Raw genomic sequence first — 25,026 nt, 5'->3', positions numbered from 1 at the left:
TCTCAATTCTTCTGTGCTAGCATCTTCTTAGCAATTTGAGTAAGTTTCTAGAGTGCATCTACCTAATCATAGATGGGTTTACAATAATTGTATTAGTAACTCGTACCCTTGTGATCACTGTGAGCTTGGATTGATCAAAATGCAGAGTCTTTTGGCCTCCTCTCAACCAATAGGTTTTTCCTATCTTACTCCTTAAGTCAATTTCAATAGCTCATTTAGTGTTTCAGAATTCAACATCCTTTAATCAGAAAAGCCCATTTTTTTCACAGAGGGTATGTTGATCATTTTCTCTGCAACATAATAAATTGGGTCAATGGTTTTGTCAATAGGACCAATATTCAACAGTCAATGTGCCATAGCTATCCTGACTCATAGAGGATATGTGGTTGACCACATGACCATTTCCTGTAGTGTAGTATGACCTTCAATCATAGTCTCCATGTCATCTGTTTTCAAGCCATCTAGATTATTAGATTCATTCAACCAAATGACCAATGATGTGTAGCTTTAGTAGTTATGTAGCGTATGTGCCATCACACATATGCTATGATTATAAAGTTTGCTTCCAAACTAGAATGTACTTGTTATTATGAACTCAAAGAAAATGGTGAAGATGCTCAAAATCGATACAAAAGAAGGAAATTGAAGTTCACTTGCAAATCATATGGTGGATTCATCATGGATATGCTCACATATATGCTATGATTATAAAGTTTGCTTCCAAACTAGAATGTACTTGTTATTATGAACTCAAAGAAAATGGTGAAGATGCTCAAAATCGATACAACAGAAGGAAATTGAAGTTCACTTGCAAGTCATATGGTGGATTCATCATGGATATGCTCATTCACCATAGAAAGACTTCAAAATGGTGAACTTTGTCTATGATTTCCCATACCTTTTTACACGGGTCATATTTCTAGTCTCTCTTGTGAAGACATTTAAGATATTGTCATCATTTGGTTCATCTATCAATTGATATATTTTCTACTTGAAAGATCTCTAAGAACAAAGTGACAAGGCTGAACACCTATTGTGATTTGATCTTCCCAGACAAAATAAGACACGCTTTATGTATTATATATCCTTGAGCAGGTCTCTTGACACAAAGGATATTGCCTTCTTCCTTTTTCCGCAGCCTAATGTGGACGGTAAGAGTCTTTTGAAAAGCGAGATTTACGATCGAACGAGTGGTGTTTATACGATATACCCTTGGAAATGCGCAACCTAGTGTGAATTGGATCTTAGAGGATATGCTTGGAAATGCTTGAAGAATATCCTTTAAAAGCAAGGACTTCAAAGATTGTATGTTTGAAGCATATTCTTGGTTTTCTACTCTTATTTTCTGTCTTCTTCTTCTTTGGTGCAAATGGTTACGTGGGTGTTCTGCAACAGGGGATCTACTAAATGGGCACATTCTGTAATTTGGACCTGTGGGTTTTTCCCCAATCACTCTAATTTGCGAAATGACATTAAGTCTTCACATTTCCCCCCGGAAAAGGTTAACCTAGATCTGTTTCTAAACCTCTTCTGCTATGGATCTATCACATCCAAGCCTCCATGGTAATTATAATGAACTATCAATCTCTCATCATCGTCCTCAGATTGATGTATCATCATCATCATCATCATCATCATCATTGTCATCGAGGGTTCCACATAATAAGCCCCGAAGGAATTTGTCATCGTCGATGATGCTGAAGAAACAAGCTCTAGCCCTAAAACAGGGGTTCCAAGAGGTGTGGCTGAGATCTGATGATGGGCACATCACATTGAGTTCTTTGAAAGAACAAGGAGGGATTGGCCTAACATTGGCATTGTTAAGCACTACCACAAGTATGGCGAAAGACCATATAAATCCGCTTGTGGCCGCGTTGTGTTCGAACCCGACCTTCATGGCTGGTCTCATGGCATGGTCTCTCTCACAAGTCATGAAGGTTTTTACCACTTTCTTTGTAGAGAGGAGATGGGATGTGAGCATGCTTATTGGATGTGGGGGTATGCCGTCATCACATTCGGCCCTTTGCGTTGCTCTCACGACATCGGTCGCGGTTTTGCATGGTATCGGAGATGCTCTCTTCCCGGTTTGCCTTGGCTTCACCCTCATTGTTATGTATGATGCCATCGGCGTGAGACGGCATGCAGGCATGCAAGCCCAGGTTAGTTATTCGCCACATCTCTTTCGAAAGCCTTTGATTGAACATAATATAACTCAGACTAAACAATAATGAATAGGACATTTTTATTTTGCAAAGAGCTCAATCTTTGCTACGCTTGATTATCGAAATGTTGTTTATAAGGCGATTTTGTTACATAATTCAAGAACACTCATACATGTCATGATGCAAGGTGAGATAATGTTCAATTAATAGTGTAAGATTCTACTATAAGTCACTTGATTCCCAAGGTTTCTCTCGAAGACGAGGTCCATAAAGATATTTTCTTTTGCAAGTGCTCAATCTCTGTTATGCTTCATTATCGAAAGTCGTTTATAAGGCGATTTTGATACATAATACAAGAACACTCATACATGTCATGATGCAAGGTAAATAATGTTCAATAAATAGTGTAAAATGTCACTTGATTCCCAAGGTTTCTCGAAGACGAGGTCCATAAAGATATGAATAGATGCATGTGGTTTGTGGCCTAATTTGAATGTCCAAAGTCACTTTAGACCCAAGGCCTTTTTGAAGACAAGGTTCAATAGATATCAAAATGGACACATTTAGTGCTCGATCAAATGTGAAATGCCTGCAATAGAGCTTGGACCACCAACATGTGTTATGGAGAGACAATTGTCAACATTTGTATCATGGTTAATATGGATGCTCTATTTGTGTGCTTTATTGTCTTCTTGCCTTGCATCCATTGTATATGTATATGTTCTTGGACATGTGTCAAATCATTCTAACTTTGTTGTAAAACCTTGTTGTAGGTGCTAAATTTGATAGTGAAGGATCGATTCCAAGGCCATCCTCTTCGAGAGAAGAAGTTAAAAGAAATACTTGGGCACACCCCTTTGCAAGTCATTGCCGGTGCGATTGTCGGGATTATAGTTGGTTATCTTTGTTCCCAAGGCTACAATGCATTTCCTAGATAAGTTTTGTAAAATTTATAAATCGGTTTAATGTAATTATAACCTAAGCTCTCTCTAACTATCATTTGTTAATATTTGCCAAATGAATAGACACAAGATAAAAGAGAACTCTATGTTTTGAGTAGTGTCCCAAAATTTCCCTATTATCATTGAACTCTTGGTTTTTATCAAGTGAAGATTTCCTTTCCGTTTCATGTCGACGATAATATGACAATTTATTACTTTAAGGATATGAGAATAGCATGTTTCTGCAAAATTTCTTGAAAACCTACATTCCCAATGTATCGCCTTCGAATGTATTTTTCTCTCATTCAAGAATGACATATCTACCATAAACCCTAAACTCAAACCAATGATGTGATATTGAGGAAATCAGGCAAGCATTTAATTCCCCCAAAGAATGAACAAAACAGAATTATCATGATTTGGTTATTATGACCATACATGGCAAAAGGATATCCACAATGCTTGGCAGATTAAAATTTTGAATGTTGTATTGGAATTGGAAAATTTGGGAACTCCATACGCCATGTAGGCAATTTTGTATTTGTTTACATGCACTAGGCCATTGTGAACCAATTGAAAAATTCAACCTTCTCAAACTCGTAGTGGATTTATGGGTTATTATCTTCTAGAATTTCACATTGAGACAACATCAACTATTGACCATCAAGTGTAGAACATTACTTGAATTGAAACACTTGTAAAGTTGAGACTCAATAGATTCTTGAGTGATGATGTCACGGAAATCCATGTGCATGTGTGAAATAAACGCCCCCAACTGGCAAGATGGGGTTGAGGATGTCTTTAGAGTTTGTCAAAGTTGATCGATTGAGATGGTGTGTCAGCGCAAGTCCAAAAGTTTGGACAACTTTAGGTTTCTCACTTTAGTGAGTGCTTAGATAATAATGGTTTGTACAAGAGTGTGTGCCCAAGAAGATGCAGAATTGTGCGTTTGCTAATGATAATTGATTGTGATTATCCCACATTTTCCTTAGTACAGAGTCTTAATCATTTTATTTTCTTGGATGTTGTTTTTTTCTCTCAATAAAAGTGTCATGATCATTTTATGTGATCTTTAATAGGTATTCAAGTATGTATCTCCAAATTTGCTTAACACATTGGCTTCGTGAATCTTGCACGCACGCAAACACACACACACACACACACACACACACACTCTCTCTCTCTCTCTCTCTCTCTCTCTCTCTCTCTCTTTCTTATTATTGTAATAAGCTTACCTTAGTGAGAAGTTGCATCATGGTATCAAAATGTACCGAATTTGAGAGCATGTAAAGTATGCAATGAAGGCATGATAGAGGATGAATGTCACTTGCTCTTCACATGCTCGGCATATAGTGCAATTCACTCAAGATATGATGACATATTAAGAGGGAGTGATAACTTAAGTGCCATACTTAAGACACCACCTAGAAGGCTGAGCTCATATGCGCATGCCTTATTCACACATAGAGACTTTGTGCTTCAAGGTATGAATACCCCTTTTTAGGAAGGAGACACGTATCAAGAACACATGTATTCTTTGGATCCGTAGGTTAAAATTGGCCTCTTTATGGACAATTCTAATTCTAATTCTCTCTCTCTCTCTCTCTCTCTCACACACACACACACACACACACACACACACACACACACACACACCTTAATTTATCACAACATATAACTATATTATGTAATTGTTTGTATAGTATCAAAATATGAGGTTATTAATTGATATAGCCTCTTCATTTGTTTGTTTGTTGTGCTTGAAGTCATCTATTTGTTGAAGAATCAACTCATGCACATTGATGTGGTTGGAAATTCTTGACATAGTGTCTATGCATTTCTTAAAGGGAAGAGCAGCACCATGTTCCATTTGTTGTAAATGTTTAAAAGAATACAAAGAGAAGAAAGAATCACTACCAACAAGGCGAATGTCCAAATGGGAAGCTCTATTGATGTTAGTGAGAAGCTTGAGTAGAGTAACTTTGCATCAAAGAAATACAAGATCTACACCAATACCTTATATGAAAAGCATATTGACATTACATCAAAGGTGACATTGACATGATGAACACAAAATATGTGGGATGACAACAAGCTAATCACCTCATGGCAATCTTATGACATGCATGGGCTATGTATAAGAGGTGAAGAAGTTAATTTTAGTTTAACTTAAGAAGCCTTGGAGGCTTTCATGATTGGGTGAAGCTACGAGGTTAGTGCTTTTATGTGTTGAAGTGTGATGTAATCTTTGCTATTGGAAGTAATGTCCCCCAATTCCTTGGTTAGCTCATTGTGAGAAAGGTGACCCCTTGAGACTTCGTAGTGACCCTTAGAAGTGCAACACTCCAATGTATGATTTGTGTTGGCCACTTTGGAGAAACTCATTTCAATATCCTCCATGCATCAATAAGTTAAGTGTTTTCTCCCTTTTAAAATTTCAAATTCTTGTGGATAAAGAGATCAACGAAAATATTTGATGTCATTGTTTGGATGACAATATAGCATACTTCTCTCATGAAATGCATACCTCCATTACAGAAGAATACATTGACAATTTATGTGTCATTACAAACCGCAACAAAACAAAGCGATGGAATGAGAGAACCATCAAATACTTGAGTTGTCCTACATCGGGTAATCTAAAGAAGCATGCCACTCATGTTGGGATGGAGTGGCGGCCATGGCAATTTACATTATGAATCAAATGTTTGATTATGATATTACATCGTGTGACTCTCGTCCATGAGCACTTTTAATAGAAGGATGACAAAGATTTCATATTGCAATGCCCTTGAATGCATTGCGTACATGCATATCTTGAATGAAGTACAAACCAAGGCTTAAACCAAAGTTGGAAATTTGTGTCCTTTGGGGTACATGTACTCCAACACTTTAACCAAACTATTACAAAGAGGGGAGAGGTGCTTATGTAATCACCTTCTCTCTATACAACCACCACTTACTCAAGAGAGGTGGAGACTTAACTACATTAAATATGTGTCATAGAACTTTAAGGTTCTATGACACACTAGTTACTATATTAGGAGGTGGGGTGTTCACACTTGAGTATACTAGGATGTGTTCCCACACTAGGGAAGTTGAGTTTGATTCTCAACACACCCCCTCAAACGCAACTTCCTGTCGCTGAAAAGTTGGTTCAGATTGGTCTTCGGGTCGACTTTGAGTCGGTTCCAGCTTCGGCTTTGGGTAGCCGACTCACTTGGTCTGGTCTTTGATCGACGTCGTGTCGGTCGGTTTCTTACTCCCCCTCAAGCTCAGTTGGTTGGTGGTCGAGAGACCGAGTTTCGTCATGAATTGATGTAGCTTGTTGGCTCCCAAGGCCTTCGTGAAGATGTCGACCGTCTACAGATGCGTGTTGATGTGATGCAGGTCGACATCTCCAGCCAGGATACGTTTTCGGATGAAGTGATAATGCACCTCAATGTGTTTAGTCCGATCATGGAAATTTGGGTTACAGGCCAAGTGAATGTTGCTCATGTTGTCCCAAATACACGAGAATCAAATCCTTGGTGGGAACGCCCAAATCCTTTAATATTCTCTTGAGCCAAACGACTTCACATGCGGCGACAATCGTGCCCTTGTATTCGGCTTTTGTGCTCGACAGTGCGATTGTCAGCTGCTTCTTACCGCTCCAATATATGGTGCCATTGTCGAGTTAGAAGACGAACCTTGATGTTGATCGTTTGTTGGCTTTGTAGCCTGCCCAATTGGCATCAATGTACCCTTCGAATAGAATCGGTGTGGCCAATCTGGAGAGGATGTTGAACTCCATGGTCCCACTCACATACCTTAGTACTTGCTTAGCACAGTCGAGTTGAATGTCACGTGGAGTCTGCATGAACTGGCTAAGGAGGCCGACCAAGTAACTGAGATCAGGTCGAGTGACAATGAGATAGATTAGGCATCCGATTAGCTGACAATAGAGAATCGGCTCACACTCTGTTGTGCCAGAATCGGCTTCTAGCTATAGGTTTCGATCGAGAGGGGTAGTGACAGACTTACACTCTATCATCCCAAACTTGAAGAGAAGATTTAGAACATAGTGTTGTTGGGAGATCATGATGTTGAATGGAGTTCGGATTACTTCTATACCTAGAAAGTAATGTAGCTCATTCATGTCTTTCATTTCGAATTGGCTAGAGAGTAGCTTCTTGGTATGCTTGATATCGCCATGTGCTCTCCTCCAATGGCCAAGTTGTCCACATAAATTATGATGAATAGTTGTTCTCTAGAGTCGCTCCTGTTGGGAGACAGGTCCCTCCGGATGGGGAGTACCCGACTGCGGAGAGCCGGATGGTGTAGGCCCGGTATGAACCGGAGGAAGAGACATATTCGTAAATATGTTTCTGAGAGCCCATCGAGGCTACATTTGTAAATAGCCGAAAAGTCATATTAGTATAAATATGACTTAGGGCAAACTCTTAGTTGTGTAGTTTTTGTTGTTGTTATTCTCCCTTGTTGGTGCAAGAAGAAGATAGAGCGCGAAACTGTACAGAGAGAGAGAGAGAGAGACGAGGTCGTTGCCTCTGTTGTAACCGCCGCCTGTGGCGAAGATCTGAGAGCACGAGGTCGTTGCCTCAGTGAACTCACTGCTGTATATTCCTACATAGTGACAGTTTGCAACTTGTGGGCTGCCGTGGTTTTTCCCCTATTTTGGGGTTTTCCACGTAAACCTCCTGTGTACCATTTCTCCCCTTAGTGTCGCGTTTCATTACCTGTTTTTTCTGTGTATGAAAAGAATCTCGGTTGTGGCCGAGCGTCGGACATAAGGAACGTAGAGTTCCCGTCAAGTGGTATCAGAGCAAAATCGACACAGAAAATGGACGAATCGTTTGGCGGCATGTTCAAGCTCACCGGCTCCAACTATTCAGTGTGGAAGTCAAAGATGAGGGACATGCTCGTGGTTAAAGACCTCTGGTTGCCGGTTCAGTTCGGGGACAAGAGACCGGACAAAATCAACGCCGCGATATGGGAGGTGATGCACATGAAGACAACGGCGTACATACGGTGCTTCATCGACATGAGCCTGTACAACAACTTCAATGAAGAGAGCAAGGCTCATGAGCTCTGGGAGAAGATCGGCATAATGTTCCAGAACAAAAATGCTGTCAATCAGGTGTCGGTATTCCGGAAGCTAGTAAGACTCCGGTACCAAGATGGCTCCAGCATGGCGGAGCATATGAATGCCTTCCAGGGGCTGATCCACCAAGCAACGTCATTGGAAGTACCTCTTGCCGATGAGGTCCTAGCGCTACTCCTGCTCGGTTCCCTCCCGGATAGCTGGGAGACGTTGGTTGTCACTTTGGGCAACGCCGGGCCGGAAGGAAAACGGTTATCCCTAGCAAGAGTAAAGTCGAGCTTGCTAGATGAGGGGGCTCGTCGGAAAGACAAAGATACGAGCTCCGACTCCAAGGCGCTCCTTACCGAATCGGAACGCGGAAGACATAGAAACCGTAGTCCCCAGAACCGGGAGAAGTCGGGGACACGGTCAAAGTCAAGGGGGAGGCCTACTTGCTTCTATTGCGGCAAACCGGGACACTTCCAAAAGAACTGTCGGCATTTCCGTAAAGACAAGGAAACCGACGGTACCGATTCGAAGCAAACCCCGAACCGGAACGGTAAAGACCGGAACGGTAAAGACCGGAGGGGGCCGGATCGGAAGGGAACGACGGCAATTGCGGCAAGTGAAGAGGAGTTGATGCTCATCACCGAGGAGAGTGAGATAAACCATGCCGGCGACGAGATGACCTGGGTGGTAGACTCCGGAGCGTCGTTCCACCTTACCCCAGACCGGAAATGCTTCTCATCCTACTTAGCCGGTGATCACGGCTGTGTCCGGATGGGGAATGAAGGAACATGCCGAATTGTCGGCATGGGAGACGTGTGGCTGACAACACCAATCGGATGCAAGTTGCTGTTGAAGGATGTCTGACACGTTCCGGAAGTTCGTCTGAACCTGATCTCAGCCGGTCGGCTGGATGATGAAGGCTACACGGGTAGCATCCGGAACGGTGTCATGAAGTTCAGCAAAGGGAGCCTGATTGTGGCTCGGGCCCGGAAGGTAAACACACTGTACCTGATGAATGCCCGGCTATGTCCGGAAGAAGTGAACGTGGCTTCCGACACTGCCGGTGAGCTGTGGCACAAGAGGCTATGTCACATGAGTGAGAAGGGGATGAAGAGGCTTGGAGACGACAACCTCATTCCAGTGATGAACGTGCACTTAGAGAAGTGCACTGATTGTCTGGCCGGTAAGCAGAACCGGACCTCCTTCCGACCAAGGCCACCAATGAGACGTAATGCACCACTGGAGTTGGTGCATACGGATGTTTGTCAAGTAGACACGAAGTCACATGCCGGAGCGCAGTACTTCGTGACGTTCATAGATGACCACAGCCGGAAGCTGTGGGTCACACCGCTGAAGAAGAAGGATCAGGTGTTATCAGTCTTCAAAGAGCTCCACGCGAGAGTGGAAAGAGAAACCGGCCGGAAGCTGAAGGCGGTTCGAGCAGATAACGGAGGTGAGTACCGGGGGCAGTTCGAGGAGTACTGCCGCTCGAAGGGAATCCGGCTCGAATTTACCGTGCCGAAGACGCCGGAACTAAACGGACTGGCCGAGAGGATGAACCGGACCATAATGGAGAGGGTTCGGAGTATGCTAGCGCATGCAAAACTACCCAAGAAGTTTTGGGCTGAGGCACTGTCGACGGCGACATATGTGATAAACAGATCACCCTCAGTACCCTTGGACGGAGACACGCCACAGAGAGTATGGACCGGTAAGGAAGTGTCCTACCGGCATCTGAGGGTGTTCGGGTGTCTCGCGTACGTGCATGTAGCAAAGGACCGGAGAGGAACGTTAGATCCAAAGACCCGGCCATGCATATTCCTCGGTTACGGTGATAATGAGTTCGGCTACCGAGTGTGGGACCCGGTCGACAAGAAGGTATTCTGGAGTCGAGATATTATCTTCATGGAGGACAAGACGCTCGCCGACTGGGAGTCGGAGAAGAAGGTAATGAACTCCGAGTCGACCGGTAAGGATAGACTCTACAATGAGCAGACCCAACCGGCAAGAGACCGGTTAGCACTCGAGGAACCAGCCGGTTACGGTGAGGATACCGAACCGGCAGAAGAAGAAGTAGAGGAAGCTGAGACCGGAACCGGTCAAGACCCCGAATCGGATTCGGATGAAGAGCAAATGGAGGAACCGGTTACCGAAGCCCGAAGACGTAGATATCCTCTCAGAGAGAGAAGGGCGCCCCGGAGATTTCCGGATGCAGAGCATGTCCTGCTGACCGATGAGGGGGAGCCGGAAAGCTTCGAAGAAGCGAAGGAAGACACCCACAGCCGAAAATGGTTAAGTGCCATGCAGGATGAGATGGATTCCCTGCATGAGAACCATACGTACGAACTAGTGGAACTGCCGAAAGGAAAGCGGGCACTCCGAAACAAGTGGGTGTTCAAGTTGAAACCGGGAGATGCCGGCAACCCCCCGAGATACAAAGCCAGGATCGTGGTGAAGGGGTTCTAGCAGAAGAAGGGCGTGGACTTCGACGAAATATTCGCCCCGGTAGTAAAGATGACCTCCATCCGGACGGTGCTAAGTATAGCAGCAAGCATGGATCTCGAGGTAGAGCAGCTGGACGTGAAGACGGCATTCCTCCACGGCGACCTCGAAGAGGAAATCTACATGCAGCAACCGGAAGGATTTGTGGAGAAAGGGAAGGAGCACCTGGTATGCCGGTTGAAGAAGAGCTTGTACGGACTGAAGCAGGCTCCCCGGCAATGGTACCGGAAGTTTGACTCCTTCATGACCGATCAAGGGTACCATAAGACGCAGGCCGATCACTGCGTGTTCGTGAAGAAGTTCGAAGGAGGGGACTTCCTGATACTTCTCCCGTACGTGGATGACATGTTGATCGTCGGACGAGACCAAGGCAAAATATGGATGCTGAAGAAGGCTCTCAACCGGACCTTCTCAATGAAAGACATGGGTCCGGCAAGACAGATGTTGGGGATGCACATCATTCGGGACCGGTCAGTGAAGCAATTATGGTTGTCACAGGAGAAGTATGTGACAAAGGTGCTTCACCGGTTCAACATGTCAGATGCAAAACCGGTCGGATCGACACTTCCGACAAACTGCAAGTTGTCCGGCAAGCAAAGCCCGAAGACAAAAGGAGAGAAGGCAGATATGATGAAGATTCCATACGCCTCTGCCGTCGGGAGCTTGATGTACCCAATGGTTTGTACCCGACCGGACATTGGATACGCAGTCGGAGTGGTGAGCCGGTTCATGAGTAATCCCGGCAAGGAGCATTGGAATGCGGTCAAATGGATACTCCGGTATTTGAAGGGCACTTCAAATATGTGTCTCCGATTCGGCTCCGGGAAACCTCAACTGGACGGTTTCACCGATTCGGATATGTCGGCTGATGTGGATACCAGCCGGTCTACATCTGGGTATGTGATGACATATGTAGGGGGAGCTGTTTCGTGGCAGTCGAGGCTGCAGAAGACGGTTGCATTGTCAACCACAGAGGCGGAGTACATGGCGACTGTAGAAGCCGGCAAGGAAATATTATGGATGAAGGACTTCATCGGAGAGCTCGGTATCCGGCAAGAGGAATACCGACTCTACTGCGACAGTCAAAGTGCCATCCACCTTGCTAAGAATGCGGCCTACCATTCCCGGACGAAGCATATCCATCGGAGGTATCATTGGATCCGGGAAAGGGTAGATGACCAGGAGTTCGCACTGACGAAGATCCACACGGCCGAGAACGGGTCAGATATGCTGACCAAAGTGCTGACACCCGACAAGCTGGACGCATGCCGGAAGAGGATCGGGTTGGAAAGACACCCCATGCCGGAGTGAAGGGGGAGTTTGTTGGGAGACAGGTCCCTCCGGATGGGGAGTACCCGACTGCGGAGAGCCGGATGGTGTAGGCCCGGTATGAACCGGATGGGGAGTACCCGACTGCGGAGAGCCGGATGGTGTAGGCCCGGTATGAACCGGATGGGGAGTACCCGACTGCGGAGAGCCGGATGGTGTAGGCCCGGTATGAACCGGAGGAAGAGACATATTCGTAAATATGTTTCTGAGAGCCCATCGAGGCTACATTTGTAAATAGCCGAAAAGTCATATTAGTATAAATATGACTTAGGGCAAACTCTTAGTTGTGTAGTTTTTGTTGTTGTTATTCTCCCTTGTTGGTGCAAGAAGAAGATAGAGCGCGAAACTGTACAGAGAGAGAGAGAGAGAGACGAGGTCGTTGCCTCTGTTGTAACCGCCGCCTGTGGCGAAGATCTGAGAGCACGAGGTCGTTGCCTCAGTGAACTCACTGCTGTATATTCCTACATAGTGACAGTTTGCAGCCTGTGGGCTGCCGTGGTTTTTTCCCTATTTTGGGGTTTTCCACGTAAACCTCCTGTGTACCATTTCTCCCCTTAGTGTCGCGTTTCATTACCTGTTTTTTCTGTGTATGAAAAGAATCTCGGTTGTGGCCGAGCGTTGGACATAAGGAACGTAAAGTTCCCGTCAGCTCCGGATGAACAAAGAATTGTTGGACTTGGAGATTTTGAGGCCGATTTGGTGAAGATATTGGGTTATCTTCAAATGCCATGTTCTCGGTGCTTGCTTGAGGCCATAGAGAGGCTTTTTGAGTAGGCAAACAACAATCAGATGCATAGTCAACTCAAATCCTGGTGGTTGTACCTTGGTCGAATCAGCCTCTTCTTCCCAGACCTTGTCCTCTTCCTCCATCGAAATTTGAATATAGCATGTGTCCTTCTTGCACATTGCTTCTTGTCTGGACATGATTTTCTTCGACCAACATCATTGACTGGAGATCGAAGGAGGGAGGATTTTCCCTTGTGAGGACGACCGACCTTATCGTGCTGAACCGAGGTGCTAAGACACCGAGACATATCTGCACCATGTCATCGTCATCGATGTTCACGTTGATTGACCCGAGGGCATCACACTACTCCTTGATCTTCAAAGTGTAGCTACCAATTGACATGTCCATTTGTTGAATACTATTCAACTCTTGATGGAGTTTAAGATTTCTTGCGGGGCCACGAATATCTTTTTGAGATTTCCGCACGCCTCCTTTGGTGTTTTGGCCTCTCTGATGTAGTCGAGCATGTGATCATGGACGCATGATGCATGATGCAAGGCAATACAACACACGACTTGCCGCTTGCTCCCAAGCTGGGTAGTCGGCATATGTTGGGTTGGATTGTGTTTCTTGTGCTCCTTCGACGTAACTCCAATAGCCTTGACCAACAAGGTATTGGTGCATCTTGTACTCCCAAGATGCATAGTTGTTTCTGTTGAGTTTCTTGGTGAGACGAGCGTTTCCCATCTGAGTATTCATGTTGAATCTTTTCTTCTCTATGATGCAAATTGTGCAGGTTGTTGCTACAACAATCAACCGGTTCTTCGTGAACATCGGCTTAAACACAACACACACGAATACCATGGGCTTGGAACAAGCTACCAATCGCTTTGATACCATGTAAACAATCGGATATGATTTTTTGGAGCGGAAGAGGGGTGTGTGTGTGTGTGTGTGTGTGTGTGTGTGTGGTAGAGAGAGAGAGAGAGAGAGAGAGAGAACACACTGTATACAGAAAACAACTGAAAAATTGTATTCACAAGAACGTGAATTAACCAAACTATTACAAAAAGGAGGAGAGAGGTCCTTATGTAGTCACCTTGTCTCTATACAACCACCACTTACTAAAGAGTGGTGGAGACTTAACTACACTAATTTTAGGTTCTATGACATACTAGTTACTATATTAGGAGGTGGAGTTTTCACACTTGAGTATACTAGGGTGTGTTCCCACACTAGGGAAGTTGAGTTTGATTCTCAACAGTATGTATGTATGTATGTAACGACAATGTAAATGTTCAAACCAAGTATTACACATGCTTTCGGAAGGGGTTGAAAAGGGTGCGTGTGTGACTAGGCAGGATTGTCCAAAAGCTAGATGATACGCTCATGGATGTTCAAACCAAATATTACACATGCTTTTGGAAAGGGCTCCTAAAGCGTGCGTGTGTGACTAGGTATGATTGTCATCACACATATGCGCCTCGTTGTATTCATTGTTGCACTCAACGGCGAAAGGGTTCATCACAATGTGGGTGTAGCTTCCATGTTGACGTTTGAAGGAATGATGGGGATGACCATGGGACCATGACCATTTCAATATATTGACCTCATGTTCCAGGAAGTAGACCGAATGTGTACTATTTGTTGGTGCACACACATGTCGTAAGTTGTTGCAAAGATGATCTATTTGACGTTGGGGATGCAAGGCATGTTACAGGATGAGCATGTGTAAAGACGATATCACAAGCCTATGGCTAGTCCATTAGAACCTATTAGTTCTAGATTCCTTGTGATACCAAAGGAGGTGCATTAGAACTTGTTAGGTATAGATTCTTCTGATACCAAAGGAGGTCCATAACTTGTTAGTAATTGAAAGTTTTTGGTTCTTTCTTTGAAGAAATTTTGGTGTAAGATCTTGATATCAGACTTTTTTTTTAAGACTTTTTTGAAGTTTTTGATGTCTATATTTGAGTTGGAAGCCTACATCTAAGTCATTGAGGCATTTGATTTGAGTTGGGTGCTTGTCCTGAGACGGTTAGGCTCCCATAGTCAAGAGACCAAGGCTCTTGGTGACAGAGGTAGTTAGTGTCGGGAGCTTGGTGACAGAGGCTGCCAGCTTTTTGGATGGTGCGCTTTTTTTGGGGATAAAGGTCAGATGGTGTAGATCACATGCGCTTTGAGCTAAGTGTCGTGCACCGGCCGTGGCCGCGATTCCCTTGGTAGGAATACCTCTTTATGATTTGGTAGCAGATAGACACGAGTGTACGTATGTATGTATGCATGCGAATGTTGTATATGTATGTATTTTGAAGCTCTCTTACACGAGCGTATGTATGTATGATGTATGTTGTATATGTATGTGTATGTATGTGTATGTATGTATTTTGAAGCTCTCTCACACGAGCGTATGTATGTATGTATGTATGTATGATGTATGTGTATGTATGTATTTTGAAGCTCTCTCACACGAGCGTATGTATGTATGTATGTATGTATGATGTATGTGTATGTATGTATTTTGAAGCTCTCTCACACGAGCGTATGTATGTATGTATGTATGTATGTATGTATACAGTATGTATGTATTTTGAAGCTCTCTCGCTCGTTTGAAGAAGAAGAAGAAGAAGAAAGCCGTCTCTCTGCTGATCGCAGATCTCTCGGAAACCCTAATTTCCTCCGTGGGCTCTGATCAAGAACAAAGCTATGGCCACGAGCTTCGACCCATACGTCGGGGGAGGCGAAGATCTGCACGCGTCAGGCGGCGGAAGTGCTTTCGAGACTGAAGAAAGCTACGAACCTCATCTCTATACAAGTGAAGAGAAACACAGAGGTCTGGACATCGATGATGAAGATGATAGAGAAGGGAAAGAAGGAGGAGCAGGAGGAGGAAGCTATGGCGGAGCGTCTCTTACTGATGGAGGAAACCATGGATTCGATCTAGATCTTGGATCTGAAGCACCACCCTCTTATAGAAGCCCCTTTGATGATGATGATGATCAGGATGCTGGCTACGTGGATGGAGGAAATATCTCTCCATCTGATCCATTTCGACATCAGTCTTTCGAATCGAGGAATCACACAGATTTCTCTTCTCCCATCGACAATGACAATTTTTCTCCTTCTGCCGACTTCAATGGTAAAGGCTTCTCTAGCAGCCATGGCGAAGCTTTCACACACAGTAGCGAGGTAGAAGCTTCTTCTCCATTTACTTACCCTTTTCCTTCCTCTTCTTCGTCTCCACTCAATGGATCCGTTCTTCCTCCGCCTGATGAAATGGAACCTGAAGAAGGATTTGTTCTTCGAGAATGGCGACGGTATGTGACAATATGCTGCTTTCTTTGCTACTTTTCTCTACACTATTTGCGAGCTCTTTTCTTTTTTATTTATCTCAGGTTCAAACACAATGTAGATAGTGTAGGTATATTATTCTTTCTGGTTCACAAAATAGAGTTTTGCAAGGAAATAACGATCACCCTTATTTGGACTTTTAGCTTCAGAAATGAAGGTTTTTTGTAAGGTATTTATGTAGATTTATTAGGTATTTGCGTTCTCAGATCCAAAATTAGGGTTTTATGAAGGATCCGGATCTGGATCTGGTGTCCAAAACTTTATGACAATCCGAGCAGGTGAATTCCGTCAACAACCTCAATACATGGATAAATGTCCCATAGCTCACAAGTAATGACAGGTCAGCAAGAGAGTATCATCATCATAAGGGGTAGAAATAGAGCAATGTGTCTATCTGTACTCTTGTCTCACTCATAATTATTCCTAAAGTTATTCAATGCCTATCAAATGAATCTATGTGGTAGTAACTTATCATGAATAGAATAGATTGTTTGGAAGAAGCCTTCCACAATCATGGGTGTTGCAGTGACCTCTGCACCTGCAGCATCAAGGTGTTGATGCATATAGGTACGACATCATACATAGGACAGATTGTTTGAAGAAGGTTTCCACAATCATGGGTGTTGCAGTGAGCTCTGCACCTGTGATATCAACGCATTGATGCATATAGGTACGGCATCATACATATGCGCGGTCTCTCATTCTCTACAGATGACGTAGCTTAGCGTCCACAGATCCAGTGTCACATCATACATTGAATCTGGTAAGACCAGTGTCAGCTCGCTCTTCCATATGGGGTTCTTGAAAATGTATTTGGTGATATTGCACCTCAACCATAGCCTCAGTTCCATGACGCAGTGTTTGCACCATGCATGCATCAAATGGCATTGATCTACCCTCTCATCTTTGGGTTGCTTTCAATGGGTATATGTTCTCAAATTTATAGTATTGTTTGTGCCAGTTTCCATTTTCCATGCTGGTGGCATCTCCACTCTAGCATAGCCAACGGTCTATATCTTCTGGTGAGTCCATTTAAACTTGCCATGCTCTTATAAAGCATCTTGGTGGGCTGGCAGGAGTGATTCCTGGATTCTTCAAGATACCATGACCTTCATGTGACCTCCTGCAGAGAGAGAGAGAGAGATAGAGTTGCATGGCATGAAGGCTATTATAACTTTCAAGGAAGATATTGTAAGAGAATGAATAGAATCATTGACATATGTCTAAGGCCCTTTGAACTCTTCGGGTGCAGGAAGAATGCGATTCATCTAGAGGAGAAAGCCACAAAGGAGCGTGAGAAGCTCTCCCAGATCATAGATGCAGCAGATGCCTTCAAGGATGAATTTTATGAGAAACGGAAAATGAACTATGAAGCCAATAAGAACAACAATCGCGACAAAGAGAAGGTTGGATTAATCGCTATTGCTGAACCTTACATGATTACTTTTTATGAGTTAGAGATTGTATAATTGGACTAATTTGGCATTTGAGAATTCATTATTACACGATATGGATTCTTGAGACATTCTAATGGCAACAATGTTTCCACTCATCTTCATTATTTATGAATTTTCAGATATTCCTTGAAAATCTTACCAATTTTCATGCCACCGCGGATAAGCATTATTGGAAAGCAATTGCAGAACTTGTTCCTCATGAGTTGCCTTCCCTTGAGTCAAAAGTTCGAGGTAACAAAGACAAGAAAAAACCTTCGGTTATTGTCAATCATGGTCCCAAACCAGGGAAAGCAACCGATCTTACACGAATGAGGCAAGTCTTGGTAAAGTTGAAACATAACCCACCAGCTCATATGAAACCACCAGCACCAGCACCAGCACCAGCACCAACCCCGGCCGCAACCACTGCAACCACGACATCACCTGCCACAACTGTCGAGGGATCAGATGCAAAGCCCTCTCTCATTGCTGCGGCTTGAATGCAGAGGGTTTAGGGTTTCCTTTTCATTTCACATGCCATAATGATGATTAGATGCTTGAAATATGTGAACCTGAAAGTGTTATATAACTCATAAAATATGGTACTTGGGACCCTCCTTTTATCCGCACAATGACATAGATGCATCAGGAACATAGTAATTTTCTGAATGGACATATGGCACTGATTTAAACTTGTCTATTTTTTGTTTTGTTTTTCTGAAAGTTGTTGCTCCATGGTAACCATTCTATGTGGTGGAAAATGTAATGCCATTTATATTTTTTATGTATGAAGTAATAGTGATTTATTAGAAAATCTATGCATTTATATTGGAACCATAATAACCATTCTATGTGGTGCAAAATGCAATGAAGCAATAGTGATATATCAGAAAATCTATTCATTTATATTGGAGCTTTTTTCCTTGTGAACAAGCAAGTTTACTTTCTCATATCTGATTAGCATGCTTTTGGTGCAATGAAGTACATAGCTGATTGCATGGTTGAAGGTTCACGAGATGATGTGGAGTTTGAAGGTTTAAGTTTTGCAAATGTATCATACGTAGTGTACTTAAGCTAGTAACAACTTGTCTGATGGGAAATTCATGACATCCATAAGCATTTATTTTTGTTTAGTGTTGATTACTTTATTTGAGTTTAAGTGATAGTTTTTTTCTCAAGTGAATTGTGATGAAATGATTCATGAGATGATGTAGAGTTTGAAGGTTTAAGTTTTGCAAATGTATCATACGAAGTGTACTTAAGCTAGTAACAACTGGTCTGATGGGAAATTCATGACATCCATAAGCATTTATTTTTGCTAGTGTCGATTACTTTATTTGAGTTTAAATGGTAGTTTTTTTCTGAAGTGAATTGTGATGAAATTAGATTGGCAATAAAATGCGAAATCTCTCGTAGAAGGAATAGTAGCTACTGGCAATTTGTTTAGTGTAGTAGATTTGGCATAACGTAGTAATGTTCTGTCATTGCTTAAACTTTTTGCACCACATGGGCAGTCTGAAGATTGATGTTGTGAAAGGAATATTCCGCATAGGACTTTTCAGACGAACAATAATTCGTAAAATTACCTAATTTAATTAAATGTGATGCTGTCATCTACTGGCCTATTAGCTCAGTTGGTTAGAGCGTCGTGCTAATAACGCGAAGGTCGCAGGTTCGAGACCTGCATGGGCCACTGAGCAATTCTTGATATTGTAGGGAAATGAATTTTATATATGCTTTTGAAGTATTAATAATGGGATGTTTATATCAAGACACTTATAATTTTGAACTCTGGATCCTGGAAAAGTATAGAGAATCGGATTATGTGTTTGAGATATATATATATTGTTGTTTTCAACCCTTGAACCTACTTCTTAGGATAAATGTGGAGTAAAGGGTTGAAAAAGATTGCCTTGTTGCTTTCAACTCCCCCATTCTAGAAAGTGAATTCATAAAGCCAATATTTTGGGAGAAAAATGCTACAAAAAGCACTCATTGTACATGATCTTGAACAAAAAAGTGTATCACCTTAACACAACCCACTGATTTAGACTTTGAGCACTTGCACAGCCTTTAAAGGTTGTAAAGCTCATGGTGCTCATTTATAAATTTAATTTATAGCTATAACTTTCTAAGGTCATATAAAAGCAATGCTTTTATGCTCTGAATTATCACCTAATGTCTTATTTATACGAGGACCTACAATCTTAGATATGGCCTTCATAGATTTGTTAGGGTGTCAACTTATATTGATCACAATCATTGTTCAACACCTTGGCTAATAAAAAGCTTCTAAACTAGTGTCTAAAGAGTTTAGAGTTACTCTCCCATGGTATGCTATTAACCAAAGAGAGTTCCATGTTGGTCATATGGTTTTGCAATGTTATTTGATAACTTGGAGATACCCCAATACTAATGGAGCACTTATATCAATTAGGCACCATTAGAATGCCTAGAAACAACAGTTTCAGGGCAAAATAATATATTCCTTAATTCTCTTTGCTATTTTCGTTGGCCAAGCACACTATGCTGTCCATATATTTGAGTAGGGCAATATCTTGAGATGTTACCAAGTACTTGAATCAAGAGCTTGCATCAACAGGCAACACCATAGATAGTTTCCTACAACAGTTCTTGGTCAAGAAACAATATTTTCTTATTTGTTAATTTTTTTGTTGTTCCTCGTCCAATAACACCATGAACCAATGGATGCCCTGGCATCAAATTGTTAGAATTCATGGAAAGGAATCTCAACACCATTCTCATTAGCATGCGATTCCACATCAGCACATATATTTGACATCATAACATACAATTTCGGCATGTTGGGTTGCAAAGTTAACGCAGATTCAAATACCCATTTTGCAAGATCTACATTTCCATGCGTCCGACAGGCACCCAGCAAACATGATAAGAATGTGACATTCACCTGTGAAGTTGACAGAGTCCTCATCATGTTCTCTATTCTCTTGAAGTCTCCGGCTCGACCCAAGAGGTCGACCATAGTTTCATAATGTTGTGAGTCAGCTGTTATACCATAATCCCGGCTCATAGATTCAAAGCATTCCATGCCTTCAATTAGTCCTGTATGACGGCAAGCTGAGAGTAATGAAGAAAAGGTAACTTCATCTGGCATTAAACTGATAACTGTCATTTCCTCAAACATATGGAAACTCTCAATAGAGTTCGCTTGGCTTGCATAACCCGTGAGTAATGCGTTCCACGAGATAATGTCTGGATCATAAAATTTATCAAACACGGCCCGAGCATCTGCCATGGACCCTGAGCTCCCATAAGCATGAATCAACGTCGTCTCTAGGAATGTAATCCAATCACATCCAGCACAAACAATGATAAAATGAAGCTCTTGGCATAAATCAAAGCTTCCCGTCGCACTACAAGCTTGCAAAATGCATATAATTGTGGCGTGATCAAGAGTTGTATTCTCTAACTGCATCTTCCTATATAATTCCAAAGCTCTCTCTCCTTGGTGTTGCTGAACATATGCTGAATAGAGTGCATTCCATATAATAACTGCGGGCTGTGGTATTGAACTGAAGATCTTTTCAGCTTCCATCAAAGCACCACATTTGCCATACACAGTCACAAGGGCACTATCAACATTAAAATCCCATATATAGCCATTTTTGCAAGCATCTGAATGTAATGAACGTCCGACCTCCAAAGCTTCCCTAATACTTAATAATCCTGCATCTGCAATAATCGTACATGCTTGAAGGGTCATAACAAAGGTCAGCTGATCTGGAATCAGACCTTCTTGTTGCATCAATCTATACAAATGCAAAGCATTCTCACCTTGGTATTGTGCTATATACACCGACATCATCTCATTGCACGACACAACATCAGGCCGACACAACTCACTAAATACATCTTCCGCATCCATAACAGCAGAACATTTTCCATACATACTCATAAGTGCACTAGCAACAAAGGTATCTGTCAAGAAACCTTGGTTACATGCATCGGTATGTAATGCATGTCCGATTTTTACAAGCACAGACTCAATTGATTCTCTTTCGTTGAAAAGAATGCCTCCTTTTTCAGCAAGGTTCAAGCAAGCTTGAAGAGCAATCACAAGTGTTCTCTGATCTGGACTTACACCTTCTTCTTGCATTTGCATGTATAATTGTAAAGCCTGCCCTCCAAGATCTTGCTCAACATAAGCAGAGAGCATTGCCGTCCACATTGCAACATCATGGTGAGGTAATTCTGTAAAAACATGCTCAGCTTGTTCGATGCTCCCCCACTTCCCATAAAAATTAACAAGGGTACTGCACACAAAGGCATCGTCCAAATAACCTCTCTTGTAGATGTTGGAATGTAATGCCTGCCCTATCTCTAGACGCATCTCCTTGGCAGATTGTCTCTCTTCTATATCTGTAAGGATTGAGCACGCCTGAAGAGCCAAAATACTTGTTAGTTGATCCATACCCACACATTCCTCTTGCATTTGTCTATATAACCTCAATGCCTTCTCCCCATCACCCTGGTCCACATATACAGAAAGCATGGAGTTCCAGGAAACAATGTTATGACACAACGATGCACTAAATGTATCTGTCACTTCACCCAAAGCCTTGCACTTTTGATACATAGTGATAATAGTATTGCCTACAAGCATATGTGATGCGAAGCCTTTCTTAAAGGCCTCAGCATGTAAAGAATATCCGATGTCTAGACACATAGAATTACTGAAGAAACAACCTTTCTGCTCTGCAATTGTAACACATGCCTGGAGTGCAAAGACTAATGTCAACTGGTTTGGACTTACCCCTTCATTTTCCATTTCTGCATACAACCATAAACCCTTCTCCCCTTCATCTTGCTCAACATATGCGGAAATCATTGCACTCCATAACACAACATCATTAATATATGATGCACAAAACACCATCTCAGCTTCCACAATGGTTCCACATTTTCCATACAAACTAATAAGAGCGCTTCTAATATCTGAATCACCCTCAGATCCCTCTCTACGAGAATTGGCATGCAATGCACGACCTATTTCTAACGCTATTCTTACCTTCGTGTATTGCTCCACTGTCAAGAAGTTTCTTTCCTCTTTGACAAGGACAGCACATGCTTGCAATGCAGTTATGCTTGTTGATTTATCATTAAAAACACCCCTTTTATTCACCTGTGCATAGAGTTGCAAAGCCTTCTGTCCCATGCCATGTTCAACATACACACATAGCATAGCATTCCATGACGCAACAGTATGCTCACACATTGCACCGAATACGTTCTCAGCCTCCATTACTAATGCTTGGCATTTCCCATACAGGCTTACAAGGATACTGCTAATAAAGAGATCAGAAGAAAAGCCTTTCTTTAAGGTTTTATCATGGATTATATATCCTATATCCTGATACATCAACTGAGCATGAACCATCAGCATGCTACATGCCCGGAGAATAAAGACAAACGTTAAATTATCTTCAACTACACCTCTCTCATCCATCACAGTATATAATTGTAAAGCCTTTTCCCCTTGGCCCACTTCAAGATAAGCTAGGAGCATAGCATTCCATGACACGATACTGAGTTCTGACAACATAGAGAAAATATTTTCAGCTTCCACAACAGCTCCCAACTTACCATATAGATTTAAAAGAAAGCTGCTCAATTGTACATCGTCTATATAATCTTTCTTACAGACATCAGCATGTAATGCCCGTCCAATTTCTAACACCATCATCTCAGTTCTGTGTTTCTCAAATATGTGTGTTTCCATATCCATTATAACTACACAAGCCTGAAGAACGATTGCAAAGGTCGATCGATCCGGATTCTTACCTTCCTCTTGCATCTGCCTATACAATAACAGAGCCTTTTCTCCTTCTTGTTGGTCAACTAATGCTGAAAGCATTGCATTCCATGATACAAGGGTATGTTGATCAAGTGAAATGAAAACATTTTTTGCTTCTTCAATGGCCCCACACTTACCATACATGCTGACAAGGGTGTTACCAACAAAAATGTCACGAGTTAAATCTCTGCTTTGAGCTTCAAAATGAAGTTCCATACCTTTTCTAAGGTTTCCTATACTACCACATGCCTTGAAGAGAGTAGCATAGGTATAACTATCTGGCTCAACATCATCTTTGTCTTCTTCTTGCATTTGGGCATATAGATGCAATACAGACTCACCTTGATTGAGTTCAAGATAAGCTGAAAGCATAGTATTCCAAGTAATAAGTGATCGAAAGGGCATATTAGTGAACAAATCCTCAGCTTTCAAAATAGACCCACATTTCTTGTACATACTAATGAGAGCATTACCAACAACAACATCGGTTGTGAGACCTCTACAATGAGCATCATCGTGCAATTCCATTCCATATTCAAGATCTGGTATATCTCCACATGCTTTGAAAAGGCTAACAAATGTGTAGGTGTTGGGTTCAATATCGTTTTCTTGCATAAAACGATGCATTCGAAGGGCATCATGAGGGCGTCGGGAATCAACATAACCACAAATAATGGCTGTCGAAGAGAAAACAGTTAGATGAGGTAGTTGGGCAGATACAGTTATTGCCTCTTCTAAACCACCACATTTAGCTAGTGTTACAACTAAGTAGTCACCCAGAAGGCCATTTAGGCAGACATTTCCTCGAGCAATATGGGCATGCACATGTTTTGCTTGAATGAGCCCTTCTTTGTTCTTTATACATGCTTTGAGAAGAAAGAGATATACACTGACCGAGAGTGGTGGGTTCACTCGAGGAAGAAGGTCTAATGCTCTGTCCATTTGCCCGTTCTCGCAAAATGTCCGTAGCTGAAGCATTGCTTCTTTCTGCATCTTCTTGACAAGAAAATACAATATGGTAGCCCGTCATTCTGTCTATATGTCTATATGTCTATGCATATAATGCCTATGTCTACGTCTGTATGTTTAGGTATCTGTCTATGTCTATATGTCTCTGTCTTCGTTTTCACTGTACCTGTCTTCCCTGTGGTTATATGCACACAATTGATTTAACCTAACAGAGAGTATCAATTCACAGTTCAGGCTTACCCCGCTTGGAATTAGAAGAATGAATGCTCTCTCTCATACGCATGCACATATCCTGGCTTGGAATTAGAAGAATGAATGCTGTCTCTCATAAGCATATGTATATGTATGTATATATCCATATCCACATCCATTGGAAAGAACTGCTTCTCTGCAGTTTTCTCTATTTCCTGCAAATGCCCCTGAGGAAGAAAAAGAATGATTCCACTTAATCTGATCTTCTTTTGTTGATCTTCTAACCTTCTTTGACCTTTATTGCCTTGGGGTGATTCTAATTTCTTAAAGGTTCTACATTCATACCTTATTGTAGGTCATAACTAGTGCACATAGATAGGGGTTGCATGATTACAAACAAGCCTCTCAAATTTGTCAATGCTAGTTGCGAGAATTGTGGTCCAATCCTTAATCATGTAGGCAATTGGCAAACACATATTCCGGTTTGATAGG

General features: G+C 42.3%; 3 protein-coding genes and 1 non-coding gene across 4 annotated transcripts; 3 read left to right on the top strand and 1 right to left on the bottom strand.

The window, feature by feature from the left end:
* The first annotated feature begins 1,251 nt into the window (after window positions 1–1,251).
* Window positions 1,252–3,285, top strand: LOC147856452 (uncharacterized). The gene is made up of 2 exons (XM_087329007.1): window positions 1,252–2,159; window positions 2,936–3,285. The coding sequence occupies exons 1-2, from the start codon at window positions 1,536–1,538 to the stop codon at window positions 3,098–3,100; spliced, it is 789 nt and encodes a 262-aa protein (XP_087185133.1). The 5' UTR covers window positions 1,252–1,535; the 3' UTR covers window positions 3,101–3,285.
* Window positions 3,286–15,347: 12,062 nt separating this feature from the next.
* Window positions 15,348–18,351, top strand: LOC147856451 (uncharacterized). Its single transcript, XM_087329388.1, has 3 exons — window positions 15,348–16,067; window positions 17,354–17,507; window positions 17,678–18,351. Exons 1-3 carry the CDS (start codon window positions 15,457–15,459, stop codon window positions 18,035–18,037), a joined length of 1,125 nt encoding a protein of 374 aa, XP_087185514.1. The 5' UTR covers window positions 15,348–15,456; the 3' UTR covers window positions 18,038–18,351.
* Window positions 18,352–19,156: 805 nt separating this feature from the next.
* Window positions 19,157–19,230, top strand: TRNAI-AAU (transfer RNA isoleucine (anticodon AAU)). Its single transcript has one exon. It is a non-coding gene; the product is annotated as a tRNA-Ile (tRNA).
* Window positions 19,231–20,002: 772 nt separating this feature from the next.
* Window positions 20,003–24,602, bottom strand: LOC147856449 (pentatricopeptide repeat-containing protein At3g09040, mitochondrial-like). The gene has a single exon (XM_087329380.1). It carries the CDS (start codon window positions 24,364–24,366, stop codon window positions 20,266–20,268), a length of 4,101 nt encoding a protein of 1,366 aa, XP_087185506.1. The 5' UTR covers window positions 24,367–24,602; the 3' UTR covers window positions 20,003–20,265.
* Window positions 24,603–25,026: the final 424 nt, after the last annotated feature.

This window comes from Azolla caroliniana, unplaced genomic scaffold (genome assembly GCF_043228905.1).
Source record: "Azolla caroliniana isolate FFs.n. ecotype wild unplaced genomic scaffold, voAzoCaro1.0.p SCAF_13, whole genome shotgun sequence".
NCBI lineage: Eukaryota > Viridiplantae > Streptophyta > Polypodiopsida > Salviniales > Salviniaceae > Azolla > Azolla caroliniana.
Note: the sequence above shows the minus strand (reverse complement) of the source record. Positions and strands in the feature narration are given on the sequence as shown.

Coding starts and splice junctions, on each gene's coding strand:
- LOC147856452 (XM_087329007.1), top strand. CDS start 1,536: ATGGATCTATCACATCCAAGCCTCCATGGTAATTATAATGAACTATCA. Junction 2,160..2,935: donor ATGCAGGCATGCAAGCCCAG/GTTAGTTATTCG, acceptor ACCTTGTTGTAG/GTGCTAAATTTGATAGTGAA.
- LOC147856451 (XM_087329388.1), top strand. CDS start 15,457: ATGGCCACGAGCTTCGACCCATACGTCGGGGGAGGCGAAGATCTGCAC. Junction 16,068..17,353: donor GTTCTTCGAGAATGGCGACG/GTATGTGACAAT, acceptor CTTCGGGTGCAG/GAAGAATGCGATTCATCTAG. Junction 17,508..17,677: donor ACAATCGCGACAAAGAGAAG/GTTGGATTAATC, acceptor ATGAATTTTCAG/ATATTCCTTGAAAATCTTAC.
- LOC147856449 (XM_087329380.1), bottom strand. CDS start 24,366: ATGCAGAAAGAAGCAATGCTTCAGCTACGGACATTTTGCGAGAACGGG.